At 43.4% G+C, this 16,606-nt stretch overlaps 1 protein-coding gene across 2 annotated transcripts in view; it reads right to left on the bottom strand.

Moving 5' to 3' along the window:
- Positions 1 to 16,606, bottom strand: part of mgat3b (beta-1,4-mannosyl-glycoprotein 4-beta-N-acetylglucosaminyltransferase b) — a 110,142-nt gene that overhangs the window by 12,704 nt on the left and 80,832 nt on the right. Inside the window, exons 2-3 of one of the 2 annotated variants that reach the window (XM_060918832.1) lie at positions 3,360 to 3,550; positions 893 to 1,259 (exon numbers count right to left, since the gene is read on the bottom strand). In XM_060918832.1, the coding sequence (XP_060774815.1) occupies positions 893 to 1,258 (366 nt within the window). In that variant the 5' untranslated portion in view covers position 1,259; positions 3,360 to 3,550. The remainder of the gene's footprint in view (positions 1 to 892; positions 1,260 to 3,359; positions 3,551 to 16,606) is intronic. The other variant, XM_060918833.1, reaches the window with a different exon arrangement.

Here is a 16,606-nt window from a genome sequence, read left to right as displayed (position 1 = left end):
CCTTGTAGGTTTTGGAGCAAAAGCCCGCAACACAATGCGAAGGCATAATAACTAATATTTATTTATATATATATATATATATATATATATATATATATATATATATATATATATATATATATATAAATAAATGTATAATAATACTAATAATGACAAACTGAACACCTGTCGCATCAACAAACTGGTAAGTTAGGAGGAAGGTTCTTTCGCTGACGTCATATAGCTCCTCCTCCTCCTCCGTCTCCTGGGCGCTGCAGCCCTGTCAAATTTGCCTAAATAGCCGCGTTTATCGTAACTTGTAAAATAGGCGCCTTCATGAATTAATACATGGATCATCGGGAATTACTTTTTATGTTATAAAACATCGCCAAAGATGTCAAAAACGTGTCATCAGCACTTTAAGCTGTAGAACTGATTTCCCTTCACCATAACTAAGGGAATTAGCTCAATCCAGCATGACAATGCACCTGTGCACAAAGCAAGGTCCATAAATGCATGGCATACCAAAGTTGGTGTTTTAACTTGACTGGCCTACACATAGCCTGACCTCAACTCTACTGAACATCTCTGGGATAAAGTGGAACAAAACTGCTCCCCAGGTGTTCTCGTCCCATCACCCACTAACGCTTTTGTGGCCAAAACCCTATAGCTACATTTCAAAGTCTAGTGGAAGGCTTTGCCAGGAGATTGGAGGCTGCAAAAGCAGCAAAAGGCAGTCCAATTCCATATTAATGCCCATGGTTTGGAATGGAATGTTCAAGAAGCACATATGGGTGTGATGGTCAGGTGTCCATTTACACTTTTAGCCATACAGTGTATATACGCATGTATTTCACATACATAAAGCCTTCTGGACATCATAGTAAAATACAAAAGCAACCGTTTTCTTTACCTCAGGGTCTGAATCCTCGTGTTGTGGCTCCTCTGGTCTCACCCAAGGCTGTGGTGCTCTGGGTTCTTCAGCCATGTTCAACACTCCTGCACCCATGCCCTTGGTTTCTTCATGTACCTGATGCCTGGTCTCCAAGGTTCTAAGGACTGGTGGGGGTCCCTCTTCTGGAGAGGCACTGGACAGTGGGGTGGCCTTCTCTTTCCAGAAGAATCCAGTCACCATTATAAAAGACTTGATGTTTGGGTAGGGTGCTGTAAGTTCCCGTAGCAGAGACACGTAGTGCAGGGCCTTGTAATAGTGCAGGAAAGAAATTACACACAGCCCCACGGTGCAAAGCAAAAACACTCTGTGACGTCGCATTTTCATCCTATATAGAAACAGGAAGGGAGGGTAGGGGGGTGGGGTTGAGAAAAAGAGAAAACTTCATTAGAAATATTGGGATTTTAAAGTCATTCCTTTTATGGAGGCTCCAAAACAAGCCTTCCTCACACGCTAAATCAGGTCCACTTATTTAATTCAGATTCGGCTATGCAAAGGAAACTAAGCATTGATAGACCACAGTGTCTGTCTTGTAGTGAAGGTCAGGTTAGTTTAACACAGGATCCCCCCTCCCATCATTTAAGGTTCTCACTTGCTCTCAGCCTCTCATTCATCTTTATGTTCTGTATTGATTGCAGTCCACCTTAAGCAGAAAATCCAGACAGAAGCAGAGACACCCAATCTAGCTGAAATAGCATCTGATACACAGGCTGAATGTCAAATTGCTCTGGCCTAGAGCCCATGGCCCTCCATTTTGCAGCTAAATCTAGAGGGGTCATATTTTTCAGAGCTGGGTCTGCCGCAGGAGAATAAAAAGTGATTGAGAGCAAGACACATTCAAGGAAAAAAAAATTACAAAAAATCTGATGAGAACGAAGCTATTGTAGCTCTGATGTGACCCTCGTCAAAGAGACTTCTGGCTCTTTGTCAAATGTACAAGCTGTGTGCATGAATAGGGAAAGAGTGAGAGGACAAAAAGTAAAACAGAGGGTGTATTCTCCACTTTTTTCTGCAGCCCTGATTTCCTGTTTCTGTTTTTAATTCCCTTTCTATTCCCACTTGCCTATTCTTTTCCAGGCCTGCATGCCCTTTTTTCCTTCCGCTTCTCTCCTCATAGAGTAACAGCAGGGAAGGTGGTTAAGTGCTTGGAGAGTGTGTGACAGGAAAGAATGAACAAGTGTGACCGTATAAATAAAGGCTTCTGCGTCTAAACATTTTGGTTCCTGGGCACTCAAAAAAAGCCGTTGGCATGTTTTTAACAGCTTCAAAAAGCAGAGACAAAGCAGAAGGGTTTAAATCATTGCTAGATTATTATTATAAAACTCATGATAATGGACAAGGGTTGCAATGATGGCCATTTCTAGAGAAATGGTGACTCTGCCTTTTGGAAACTGCTTTGAAATACTTTAAATACTATGATTCATGCTCTACTCCACTCTTAGGTGAGGTATTCTGAGCTGTGCAAAGAATTTGGCATGATACTTTATTTCATATCAGTTTCAGGATGTATGTGGTCACGAGACACAGCCTAGAACAGAAAAGGCAGTTGGGGGTTTGCAAGATCATGGCCTGGCACCAGTTATTTGGATAAGCACCATCCGTGAAAGTACATTACTACATTATTCCTGCTTTGCCATTTTCTTCTTTGGTGTGGAGGCATGATTCAGTGAGTTACCTATGTAGCTACATAGTTGGCTAGTATCTCTAGGTGACATGAAAATATAGCAAAGGCCAAAGTCCAGGAACGGCACCACCTGTACATTCTTATACCAGCTCATTTTCCAAAGTTTTACAGACTTTCAGGGTCAATAGTAGCTCGTCCATTTTTCAAAATTGACCAACATGATTACAGTCTCACTGGTTTCAATTGCCCAAAAGAGTTCACCAAGAAGGAAAAAAAGTCAGCACAAAGCAAAAATAAACACTACCAGAAGCAAAAGTACATCCTTTCCCCTTCAGTGAAATTAACCTTTTTTTATCTTTAGAAACCATGGTACATGCTACAATCTTAAAGTGGCTCATCTTTCAAAGTTTACAATTTTGGAAAATTGCAAGTTCACCTCAATGAATTCAGAACCTCTTGGCTCCATTCCCATTCAACTGAATGCACCCCCCCCAAACAGGCAAATTTTATTTGTCCTCTGGTTGTCTGTTCCTTAAAACACACTAATCTGGGATCCGTCCTTCATTCTGTCCTTTCTGACTAATTAAGATCTGATGCTAGATAATGTGGCAGCTGTGGTAGTAATTCAGACAAGGCAAGAGTGCTATGTAAGATAGAAACACATTCACTGCCAAAAACATCTTGGCAAATGAAAATATTTTGAATATGGGGCTCGTCCTGTCAATGGGAGATCACAAGTCTGAATCCTGACAATGCCAATATTGCTAATAAGAAAGTTCAAGCAGGAAGAGAGGACTGTCTCACCTTCTTGGTTTCTACTGGCTCAAGGCTGAGGTTCGTCAATTCACAAGCCAAAGTTCACCTAGTAGTTGGTGTGAAGTGAAAGTAACCACTATCAAATGTGTGGTTTTGACATTCCGCGTCCTTTCCCCTTCGTTGAAATAGCTTTTCTGGCAGGTGAAATTTATTTGTATTTAGACCGACAGCTGCTTGATCTGAAAAAGAAGGAAAGTGCAGTTTTCAGGTCTCAGAGTCAAACATCATAAATGCTACAGCTAAAAATGGACACGTTTAACTCATTTGCCCTGTCAGTCAGATAAATGCTAGCTGATCATGACCATCTATTAGGTCATGCCTGTTGACTGGTTTGACCCGGTCAGATTTGTAGCCACCATGCTATGGGGGAAATTGGCAATCATTCTTTTGGATACAAAAAGCAATAGATCATGGGCATAGATGTACACTTGCACTACTAACACTATACTGTGTTTATTCAGGCACTGATTTTGTTTCCTCAAACACTCCCCATGAAGGCTGGTTCAAAACCCCAGGACTCTCAACACTGCCAAGAGCCCAAAGAGTTCCACTGCCTCTGCTGTAACACACACCAATCAAGCATCTGCATCTCTCCCCCATGGTTTGTTTGGTGTTCTAGCCACCTGTTAATCCAAGGGAACACGAATCTCGTGATTGGCAAGGAGGCTATGGACGGGCCAGACAGGGAGCCAGTCATATTAACAAACCAAATATTTGGACCTGATTCTTTGGCAGATGATAAACAGAGGGTGAAATAGCTTAACAGTGAAAAACATAACTGGAACATGGTGTATCCAAGAGTGAAATGTGGGATAATCTGATGCCAACAAACCTTCCTAATGTCGGTTGTACCAGCAGCTGCATGAGTGGGCGAGGCAGAAATAATCATGAACGGCTTTGCGGGTAATAGGGCGATTACAATAGGCGAATACAACCTGACCACCGATGTTTTTAAAATAGTACAACAGGGAACCAAAATTGGGTTTAACACAAACAAAATCTAAAAAAGAAACAGTTGGCCCACTATGAGCCCTATAGATACACACCTACAAGAATGCTGGCCATTCAAGACAGAACTGACCTGACTGGAGTCTGGAAGACCATAAAACACCACCACGAATCTGTGAAAAAACTAATTTAAAAAAAAGGAGGCCAAAACATGGCTCTTCAAATTGATCTGCAGTGCCAGTTCATAGAAAATGCCCCAAATGGCACAAACCTATTCTGTGTGACAAAAGGGACAGCTTTCTCTGGAAAACTAGGTCATGGACCTCACCCTTAGACAATGTTTCCCAGTGGATGGTTCCAGAAATAGATGAAATTTATTTATAGACAAAGATGTGGACATGCTCTTTGTGGATCATGGCCACCCTGACCTCTGTTGATATCAGTTACATACAGTGGCATGCAAAAGTTTGGGCACCCTTGCTGAAAATGTCTGTTACTGTGAATAGTTACGTGAGCAGAAGATGAACTGATCACCAAAAGGCATAAAGGTAAAGATGGCATTTCTTTAATATTTTCTGCAAGATTACATTTTATTTCCATCATTTACAGGCATAAAATACCAAAAAATGAAAAGAACCTGAAGCAAAAGTTTGGGCACCTGACATGGTCAGTACTTAGTAACACCCCCTTTGGCAAGTATCACCGCTTGTAAACACTTTGTAGCCAGCTAATAATCTTTCACTTCTTACCTGGGGGATTTTCATGCATTCGTCCTTGCAAAAGGCTTCCAGTTCTGCAAGTTTCTTGGGCTGTCTTGCATGCACTGCTCTTTTTAGATCTATCCACAGATTTTCAATGATGTTTAGGTCAGGGGATTGTAAGGGCCATGGCAAAACCTTCAGCTTCTGCCTCTTGAGGTATTCCATTGTAGATTTTGAGGTGTGTTTTGGATCATCATCTTATTGTAGGACCCATCCTCATTTTAACTTCAACTTTTTTTTTTTTTTTTTTTTACACAGATGGTGTGATGTTTGCTTCCAGAATTTGCTGGCATTTATTCGAATCCATGCTTCCCTCAACCAATGAAATGTGCCCTGTGCCACTGGCTGCAACATAACCCCAAAGCATGATTGACCCACACCCATGCTTCAGAGTTGGAGAGGTGTTCTTTTCCTGGAATTTGACACCCTTTTTTCTCCAAACATACCTTTGCACATTGTAGCCAAAAAGTTCTATTTTGATTTCATCAGTCCACAGGACTTGTTTCCAAAATGCATCAGGCTTGCTTAGATGTTCATTTGCAAACTTCAGACGCTGAATTTTGTGGCTAGGACGCAGGAAAGGTTTTCTTCTGATGACTCTCCCATGAAGGTCATATTTATTCAGGTGTTGCTGCATAGTAGAACAGTGCACCACCACTCCAGGGTCTGCTAAATCTTTCTGTAGGTCTTTTGCAGCCAAACAGGAGTTTTTATTTGCCTTTCTAGCAATCCAACGAGCAGTTCTTTCAGAAAGTTTTCTTCATCTTCCAGACCTCACCTTGATCTCCACTGTTTCTGTTAACTGCCATTTTTTAACATTAAGATCTAAGGAAACAGCTACCTGAAAACACTTTACTACATTCTTGTGGCCTTCTCCTGCTTTGTGAGCATCAATTATTTTATTTTTCAGAATGCTAGGGAGTTGCTTAGAGTAGCCCATGGCTGTTGATTTTAGGGACAAATTTGAGGAGTCAGAATTTATACAGCTTTGAAATCTGCATCATCTGACCTTTCCTAATGAAGAATTTGAACAAGCCACAGCTCAATAAGCTAATTAAGGTCTGGAACCTTGGTAAAAGTTACCTGAGAACTCAAATGTATGGGGTGCCCAAACCTTCGCATGGTGTTCCTTTTCTTTTCTCACTCTCCAATTGTACAAAACAAAAATATACAAATCTTGCATAAAATGCTGAAATGTCTCATCTTTACCTTTATGCCTTTTAGTGATCAGTTCATCTTCTACTCACTTAACTATTCACAATAACAGACATTTTCAGCAAGGGTGCCCAAACTTTTGCATGCCACGGTAGCATTTAGACAACAGATCAGATGTTCCTCAGCGCAATCTGGGTTTATTTTATGGTGTCTTTGCAGACAAGTGAATACAGTGTCCTTGCAGTGTCCTGGTCTTGGACTCACGCCATACTTTCTCTGGCTGACAACAGCTGGCCATGGTGATCCCAGTGCTGTTACCGCTTTAATCACAAACTGGCCACGTTCAGCCGGACTCCTACTCAAGACGAACATGCTCATTGATTTCCTTCTCAGTAAGCATCTCAATCGAGGCTACTAATGATCATGCCCAACTATTGGATTTAGTGAAGAGCTTCATTAAGACTCTCCACGTTGAAGGCCATCTGTCGTCTTGTGCGCAATTAAAATACGACAGATGTGCTGTGACTTGGACCACGTTGATGGGCTTTTCAGCAAAGGCATATCACTTTCCTAATAAAGAATCTCCTGCTGGGTGACAGGTCTACCTCTAGTGTTGAATATTCATGTCTGCTTGGAGACTTTTAGCTGGATCACAATGTGCTTTGCTGCTTTTACATGCTCCCTGACTGTTCAATTAGGAATTTGCTAACATGAATTTATTTTGGGATCCATTTCCCTCAGTTGTACATGTCTATGACTTGATTGGTGACCACCAAATCATATTTGGAAAAATAAAATAATTACTTTCCATTGATCACTAAAATTGTCTTGTGTTTACAAAAGCATCAAAGTCATAGCCAAATCAGAAAATTATCAAAATTGCTTCCAAAGATCCCATGGACTTGCATTTCTAATTCTTCACAGCAGCAATCAGACAGACTCTCAGAAATAAAGGTACCATACTGCATCATTCCTTGTTGTTGGCATAGTACCATCAAGGGTACATCTTTTGTAAGGAGCTTTGACCTTTTTAAAAAAAAGTACACAATTGTACCTTTAAAGCTTCACTCTTGAAGCTAATTTAAAAAAAAAAAAAAACATGTACTCGAGGTACAAAGGATGTACCTTTGAACATACACCCTCCCCCAAGCACGATTTTCCATTCAATCTTTTAAATTCAATTAAAAGCTCTTTATGAATCTTATCGAACTTCAAAATCAGACAAATTCTGATGTTATCAGCTGGTATCATGACTTAACTGAATTAAAATACCAGACAAGGGCTCCTGGTGGGTGCAGTTGTCTGAAGTATAGCCCTATTGTTGGAAGATCAGATTTGGATCACATTCCTCAGCCAAAAGCATGGAAATGTGGTCCAATATGGCATAATGTGGATGAGATGCCCCCCTCCCCCCAAAGATGTGTACCAAGCAACAGTAACTTGATGATTAAGATGGTGGCGCGTACGGACGCAGCGGCCCCTCTCTCTCAGTGTTTAGTGTCTAAAAGTGCGTGTTCTAGTGTACGTCTGTGTGCTTTATGTCTACGTACATGTGCGAGTAGTGCACTGACAATGTCGGTCACAAGATATTGTCGCCACTGCCTTCTAGCTATAGGGAACATGACCAAACATCTCGTCTTGGACCAGAAAGTCATTGAGGAACTTCGAGGCCTGGGTCTTCTCTACCGGACTACTACATCACTGGACTCACCTGCTGTCTCTCACCCAGAGAGGAGACGCTGGAAGCAGTGCGAGAGGAAACAGAAGCATGGTAAGCACAGCGGTATCCAGGCTAGGCTAGCCCGCACAGACCCATAATACCATCCCTCATTCTGGCCAATGTACGCTCACTAGACAAAATAGATCACAGAACTCATGAGATCTGCGTTATGTGATGAGGGACTGCTGTGTTTTCACCTTTATGCAATCCTGGCTGAATAACAACATCCTGGACTCTGCTATCCAGCTAGCTTGGCTAACATGCTACCGCGCCAACTGAGCCTTTATGGAAGGAGGCAAGACTCACGGTGGGGGAGTGTTTTTTTACATCAGCAATGCTTGGTGCGAGAATGCTACTGTTGTACACAAACACTGTTCTCCGCTGGCGGCGTTTATCATCAAGTGCGACCCTTCTACCCACCCGAGGGAGTTTACATCGATTCTGCTCGTCATTGTTTACATCCCTCCTACCGCTAACACCAACGTTAGGAGCGAGGCACTCCGTGAACTCTACCAGGCCATCAGTGAACAACAGACAGCACACCCAGACAGATTCCTCATTACAGCAGGTGACTCCAATCATGCAGATTTAAAGGTTTTACTGCCCAAATTACATCAGCATGTGGACTTTCCAACAAGAGGTGACAATTTACTGGACTTGGTGTACACAACCTACAAAGGAGCTTACAAGGTCTCCCCCCTCCCCCACCTGGGTCTCTCTGATCACATCATGCTGAGACCTGCATATAGACCTAGAGTAAGAGCCATCAGACCACAAAAGGAGGTACGTGTGGGGCCAGAGGGGGCCTCCTTTGCTTTGATAGACTGTTTTAGCACTACACACTGGGACATTTTCAAAGACGCAGCCACTTACAACAACCACATAGGCTTAGAGGAATACACTGAGGCCGTCATGTCATACCGTACATCGCTAAATGCACTGATGTCACTCACTGCAAAAACAATCACTGTTCGTGATGACCAGAAGCCTTGGCTGACAGGAGAGGTTCACAGTCTCCTGCAGGCTCAGGATGCAGCCTTTAGGGCCAGTGACACCGCAGGTCTAACAGCCAGAGCCAACCTGTCCCGCAGCATCAGGGAGGCAAAACGTCAGTACAGCAATAAAATATCTGGACACTACAGCAACACCAGAGATGCACAGTCTCTCTGGTGTGGCATTCAAACCCTCACAAACTACAAACCCCCACCACAGACCTGTGAGAGTGACATCACATTGCTAAACTGCCTAAATGACTTCTTTGGACACTCTGAAACACAAAACACCGCACCAGCACAGAAGACCACTCCTCCCTCGGATGAACAGGTCGTATGTCTGGATCCAGCCAGTGTGGAGAGGACCCTCTCCAGGATCAACCCACGCAAGGCAGCTGGACCAGACAGCATACCTGGTCGTGTTCTGAAGGACTGTGCCATGGAGCTCAGGGATGTCCTCACTGACATCTAGCATCTCCCTGAACCAAGCTGTTGTCCCCATGTGTTTCAAAGCTACAACTATAATACCAGTGCCAAAGAAGCCCCTCCCATCTAGCTATAACAACTATCGGCCCGTAGTACTGACTTCCATCATCATGAAGTGCTTTGAGCAACTGGTCATGCAGAACATCAAGTCCATTCTCCCTCCCTCTCATGACCCGTTCCAGTTTGCATATAGGTCAAACAGGTCCATAAAGGACGCCATCTCCGCTGCTCTCCACCCAGCCCTCACCTGGATTCAAAGAACACCCATGTGCGAATGATGTTCTTGGATTACAGTTCGGCATTCAACACAATCATTCCCCAGCAGCTAATACAAAAACTCAGACATTTGGGACTCAACACCTCTCTTTGTAACTGGGTGCTGGACTTTCTTACAGGGAGGCCACAGAACGTTTGGGTCGGCAGTAATAACTCCAGGACCATCATGCTGAGCACAGGGGCCCCACAAGGGTGTGTGCTCAGCCTGCTGCTCTTCACTCTGCAGACCCATGTCTGTGTACCAACTGCATCAAGTTTGCAGAGGACATGACTGTGGTAGGCCTCATCACTAACAACGATGAAGCCAACTACAGGAATGAGGTGAGCCAACTGGTCGAGTGGAGTAAAGACAATTTCTTCCTGAACATGGAGAAGACCAAAGAGATTCTAGTCGACTTCACGAGAGGTCACTCACAGCATCCCCCCTGACCGTCGATGGTGTTGCAGTGGAGAGGCTGAGCAGCACCAAATTCCTAGGGGTGCATATCGCTGAGGACCTCCCCTAGTCCAACACCACTGCATCGCTGGCCAAGAAGGCTCAAACTCACCTCTACTTCCTCCGCAAACTGAGGAGTGCACAAGTCCCACCCCCCATCATGTGCTCATTCTACAGGGGCACCATTGAGTGTGTCCTCACTGGCTGCATCACTGCGTGGTACGGAGGCTGCGGAGTCTTCCGGCAGAAGGCACTGCAACACGTAGTGAACACGGCCAGCAAGATCGGTACCCCTCAGCCCTCCCTTACAGACATCCATCACTCCCGTCTTACCTGCAGAGCCATCAGCATCACTGGTGACACCTCCCACCCTTCACACACCCTCTTCAGCCTCCTGCCCTCAGGGAAAAGGTACTGGAGCCTCCAGGCCCGCTCCACAAGACTGCTAAACAGCTTCATCCACCAGGCTGTCAGGATGCTGAACTCCGTCCACTACCTACCCCCTACCCCTGGTCTGTAACACATTCATTCACACAAGAAGCTCTCATCTGTTTGCACATCACAAACATTAGCATTACTGCTATATCTGCTGCTATTGCTCATTTGCACTACTGTTCATATACACCTCATAAGCTGCTCTTCTAGCACCTTCTCCGTTAGATATTGTACTGTATTTGCACTACTGCCATTTTGTACATTGATTTTAGAGTGTATTTTTTATCTATTATCTACGTTGATATTTATATATATTGTTTTTCTTAATTTTTTCCCTTTTTTGTGTAATCTTTATCTTTTTTTTTTTTTTTTTTTTACAAGTAAGGTGAGAGAGAAACGGCATTTCAATTCGCCCATGTGTCCTGGATATATAGCGAATTGACAAAATATTTGAATCTTAACTAAATAATACAACTATGTATTTGTGTTTACTGATGAAGACCAGCATTTATTTTGTTTGTTTTGCCGACTCAAGACTGAAGTTTTACAAATTCACCAGTCAATGCTCACCCAGATAAAATCGACATGAGGTGAAAGTAACCACTACCAGAAGCAAATACCTTACACTTCTGTGAACTGGATGCGTCACATTTGGTAGATTTAGCTGAGAAAGCAGAAAAGTATAGTGTGCGGGTGGCTCCGACAGCTGATAACATCAGCTGATATCAGAACTCAAGTATGCACTAACAGTTTGTTAAACAGGGTTTATATACCATCAATGGCTGCCCATTTCTCAGACAGCAGAAGTAACTGGTAAACTAAAATGAATAACGTCAATGACAACAAATATCAACGTTGACCTCTCAAACAAGACAAAGCATGGAAACAGACAAAATGTATGGTCTTCCTATAGAATTGTCAAGATGCATCACCTGCCTGATTTCCATTGATATAGTTAAGTGTTTTGAACCTTAATACTGGTCAAGTCCTGATCAATGAAGTGCTCAAAATATCTTGCTTCCCCCCCACCCCACACACACAATCCCAATCTCATTGCTCTGGGCCCCAGATACCCCAAATCAAGCATCATGCTGGCAAAAATAAGATCAAATTCTATGGTCTGGATCAATAGAGGTGGAATGGAACGAGGAGTAATCACGGTACCACAATTCACATTCAAAGGACAAAACTAAACAGAATTTAATGCCAAATAAACCTGAAGAGGCGTCACAAGTGTTAAAAATGTTAGAGGGATGTAATCTGCTAAAATATTCATGAATTACATCAACAGCATTTAGGAGACACCCTTATCCAGAGCAACATATAACATACCCACAGCAGCCTGGGGTTAGGTGCCTTGCTCAAGCCATTGGTTTCAGCCATTCCTGCTGGTCTGTGGACTCTAACTGATGACCTCCTGGTCCCAAAACGGCTTTTCTAACCGTGAGGCCATGGCTTCCCCATGTAATGTAACATTTATGAAAGTGGACTTAAGATTGCCCTTATCCTTTCATAATTTATGAAATCAGCTTCGTGAGACGAGTTTCTTCAACTGCCATCTGATGCGCTCTTAAAAATTTGGACAAAATTTGACAATTCATGATCTGTATACCAACATAGGGTTAAAATTCATGATGTGTCTGCATCAGATTTCTTAATGCCAGTATACCTTCATACCTCTGCTTTGAAATTGTAGTTTGTCTCTGCTGGATCCATTACACGATGCCTATGCTGTTCTCCAATTTCAGCGTGATGTTGCTTCACACCCAAGAATGGCAGCAGACAGATAGGCAGCAGATCTGAGCACAGACCCACACTGAATAATACAACGAGATTAAATGAAGGATAAGGTGGAAGAGCAGGACCAGAGGAAAGACGAGGAAGGATAGAGATGAGGGAGGAACTGGCAAGGTGAAGAAAGGGCTAGCCAGCAAAAAGGATTCATCAATAATGGAAATGTGCTGGACAGGGAGCAGAGGATTCCTCCCAGCTGATTGGGCTGCGTATGCACGTGCGAGATGTTCCTGTAGCCCGTCTACTGGAGCCAAAGTGAACAAATCTGGTCTCCTCTGAAATAGGGTTCTACAATCCACTGAGTCACCTCAATGTCCTCATCAATAATGTAGCCAAGCCACTACAAGAGTAAGAGATCTCCTCTGAGCTCTCTGCACATACAATGCACGAACAGTTGTGCTGGATAATTCAGAGATGAATTTGATTCAAGAGCAGAACGAAGCCACAGAGGCCACACCTCCTTCACTAAGGCTAACAGACAGGCCACAACTCCACTGGGACTGGCAGCCTCAGGGTGCACCTTCACTGGGGTGACAGCCACAGAGGCCACACCTCTTTTACTGGAACCAACAGCACCGATACCATACCCTTTACTGGGACCAACAATGGCCACAATTTCATTGGAACCAGCAGCCTCAGAGGCCACACCTTCACTGGAATCAGAGAGGCCACACGTCTTTCATCAAGGCCGACGAAGATTCCACACTTCCTTCTTGTAAACTGACAGACACAGTTGCCACGCCTCTTTCACTGATACCAACAGGCCACACCTCCTTCATTAGGACGGACAGCCACAGAGCCCACACCTCTTTGACTGGGACCAACAGCACTGACCACACCTTCATTGGAACCAGCAGCCTCAGAGGCCACACCTTCACCGGAACCAACAGACAGAGGCCGCACATCTTTCAAGACCAACAGAAACAGATTCCACACTTCCTTCACGCAAACTGACAGCCACAGATGCCACACCTCTTTCACTGGTACCAACAGGCCACACCCCTTCACTGGGACGGACCACCACAGAGCCCACATCTCCCTTCAAGACTGAAAGAGCAGAAGCAACACCCTTTTCACTGGAACTGACAAACCAGACTTCTTTCACTGGGACCAAGACACCACACCTCCATCTCACCAAGACACACCTCTTATTCCTGTTCCCTTTAAATCACTACGCTGGCCCCAATAGTACAACAGATAATTGCTCAAGCACTAAATTAACACAGTCTCTCACTCTCTCTCTCACACATGAGGACAAGTCCAGAAGTGCTGATTACCAGACTTCCTGAAATAGTAACTTCATTTCTGCCAAATCAGATCAAGCAATGTAATTTGGGCTCTTATTAACGATGGTCATACCATTGGGTCATCAGGTGTCGCATTCACACAGCAACACACTCAGCAAAAAAAAAATAATCATCATCATCTTGTACAGGCACACAAGTACACACTGCCTACAGATGTCCCATTATAGTTTGTCCCCAGGTGTGTCATTATTTACCAGACTGCACTGTAAACAGTGGACCTCCTGCACAGTCTGACAAACTTGAGCTTAAGTGAGACTTCGTTTCTCTTGCACACTTTTTTAAATTTTGTGTTCCATGCAACAAAAGCACTACTTTAGCTCTATACACATACAAACCGAGAGCATGCCATCTGTTCCCCAAAACACACATTTTTAAAGTAGTTAAGTTACTCTCTGTAGCATGTAATGAGGTATCTTGATTAAAGCGACTGTTCTACCCAGTTTCAACGAGACGGCTTTTAATTGGTAAATATCCTTAAACGGTTTTGGTGTAAAAACACAGACAACACTGCACCAAATAAATATCAATACCATGTTAACCATATACAATGCCCTCCACAATTATTGGCACCACTTGTAAAGATTAGTAAAAGGGGTTAGGAGAAGAAAAAAAAAAAATCCACCTTTTGGTGAAGCAGTTTCATCTCGCACTGAAAATAATCCACTATTTAACTGAAAATCTTATACAGAGGAAAACATTAAGAAATAATTATTTAACAAAACACACATGCCACTATTATTTGCACCACTGGAAATTATAGTGAACAAAATGGAACAAGTATGCTTCTCATTTGAATTGGACATTTGAGTTGGCATGTGCAGGAACTTTCAAGCTGTAATCCATGACTTCCTGATTAACTGGGGTATAAATATGAGGCGACACAGAGGCCAAAATCCCTTAGTCATTCATCAACATGGGACAGATAAGAGAACACAAACCAAATGAGGAAGTGTGTTGACCTTCATAAGTCAGGGAATGGTTATTTAAAAAAAATAAAGCCCTACTCGTCTGAAAGTGTCCCTTTCCTCTATTAGAGCAATAATTTAAAAAAAAAAGTGGACGCCCAAAGGAGTTCTTAAACTTAGCTGGAAGAGGCAAGTTATACAAGATGGCTCTGGACACTTCTAGCTTTGCTGTGATGGTTTAGGATCGCAGTAGCCATGAACGGTCTTGCACTCAAGTCTCCAACAATGCACAGTTGATATCTCCAAGATGGACATCATGTTAAAACTACAATGAATTTCCTAGTTACACAGTTGTACTTTGTGACCATATGGGACACGGTTGTAGAAGCAGGATATTTACAAATCACCCAAACGAGCATAGGTTCCCTTTGGAGTCCGGTTCATCTCAACATTTCTTGCTCATGTCATCTGAGGGTGTTTCCCCCCTCGTCACAGTCACCTCAGGCTGGCTCATCAGGGATAAATACATTTATTAGGGATAAAATTAGCTCAAAAGTCTTTTTTTCTCTAAAGCTGCTTTGTGACCATGTCTGTTTAAAGTGCTATACAAATAAACTGACTTGACTTGGAAGAGGACCCAAGTTTATTTTGCACCCTTCTACAGTGAGGAGGATGGAAGTGGGGGGGAATCCAAGGATCACTGTTGAGTTACAAGTAAAATCTTGGTTTTACTGGTGGGATTTAGTTTCCAAACTCACCATCAGACTCCACCTCCATGCCAACAGATTATTTGGAAGGTTTGCCAGAAAAAAGCCTGTGTCAGTTAACCACAAACAGAAGTGCCTGAAATTTGTGAAATGCTACTACAACTTTGACTGGAAGCGTGTTCTATGGTCTGATGAAACAAAAATGGAGCTTTTTGGCAATAAACGCTCAAGGTGGGTTTGGTGTGAAAAGGATGGCCATCATGAAAAGACTCCACCCTCAGTAAATCCCTGACTGTCAAACTTCTTGAAACACTTGTTTGGCCCATTGCAACCTATGGTACCGAAAGTTGGACCTTCAAGAAAGAGGATATAAAGCTCATCGAGGCATTAGAATTGTTCAGATGCCGTGGGATTTTAAAGGTTAGCTGGGTAGAACATAGAACTAATGAGTCCATTCTGCAGGAACTGAACACCCTAAGGAAACTCCTGCCTGCTATTGCCAAACATAAGCTAGCCTATTTTGGCCATATAAGAGCTGCAGGTCCAACATGTACCATCTTGGAGGGCCAAGCAGAGGGGACCAGATTGAGAGGTCGGCTGAGGAAGAGATGAATGGATGGCATTCAAGACTGGACGGGCCTGACCGGTGCTGCATGCTCTGCCTTGGCATGGGACAGGCAGGGTTGGAGGAATGTGCACGCATGTCTCCTAGGATCACCAACCCTCAAACACGAGGATGGCAAGAGAGAGAGAGAGAGAGAGAGAATGAAAAGAACCCAATCCCAACTGTAAAATACAGTGGAAGTTCTGTGATGTTTTGGGACTGTTTTTCCTCCAAAGGCCCTGGAAACCTTGTTGGGGTACATGGCATCATGAACTCCATGAAACACCAGGACATTTTAAATCAAAGTCTGGCTGCCTCGGTCAGGAAACTAAAACGGGGTCGTCACTGGATCTTCCAGCAGGACAATGATCCGAATCATAGGTCCAAATCAACACAAATGGTTCGTTGACCACAATCAAGCTTTTGCGCCCTGACCATCTCAGTCCCATGATCTGAACCCCATTGAAAACCTGTGGGGTGAGCTGAAGAGGAAAGAGCACAAGAGAGGGCCTCAGACCCTGGATGATCTGGAGAGACTGTGTCAAGAGGAACAGTCTCAGATGCCCTGCTCTGTATCACCAACCTTATAAAATGTTATAGGTAAAAACTCAGTGCTGTTTTACTGTCAAAGGGAGGTTGTACATAGTATTAAATGCAGGGGTGCCAATAACAGTGGCACATGTGTTTTTGTTAATTATTTCTTGATAAG

This window comes from Neoarius graeffei, chromosome 4 (assembly GCF_027579695.1).
Source record: "Neoarius graeffei isolate fNeoGra1 chromosome 4, fNeoGra1.pri, whole genome shotgun sequence".
Taxonomy (NCBI): Eukaryota; Metazoa; Chordata; class Actinopteri; order Siluriformes; family Ariidae; genus Neoarius; species Neoarius graeffei.
This window is presented reverse-complemented; position numbering and strand designations above follow the sequence as displayed.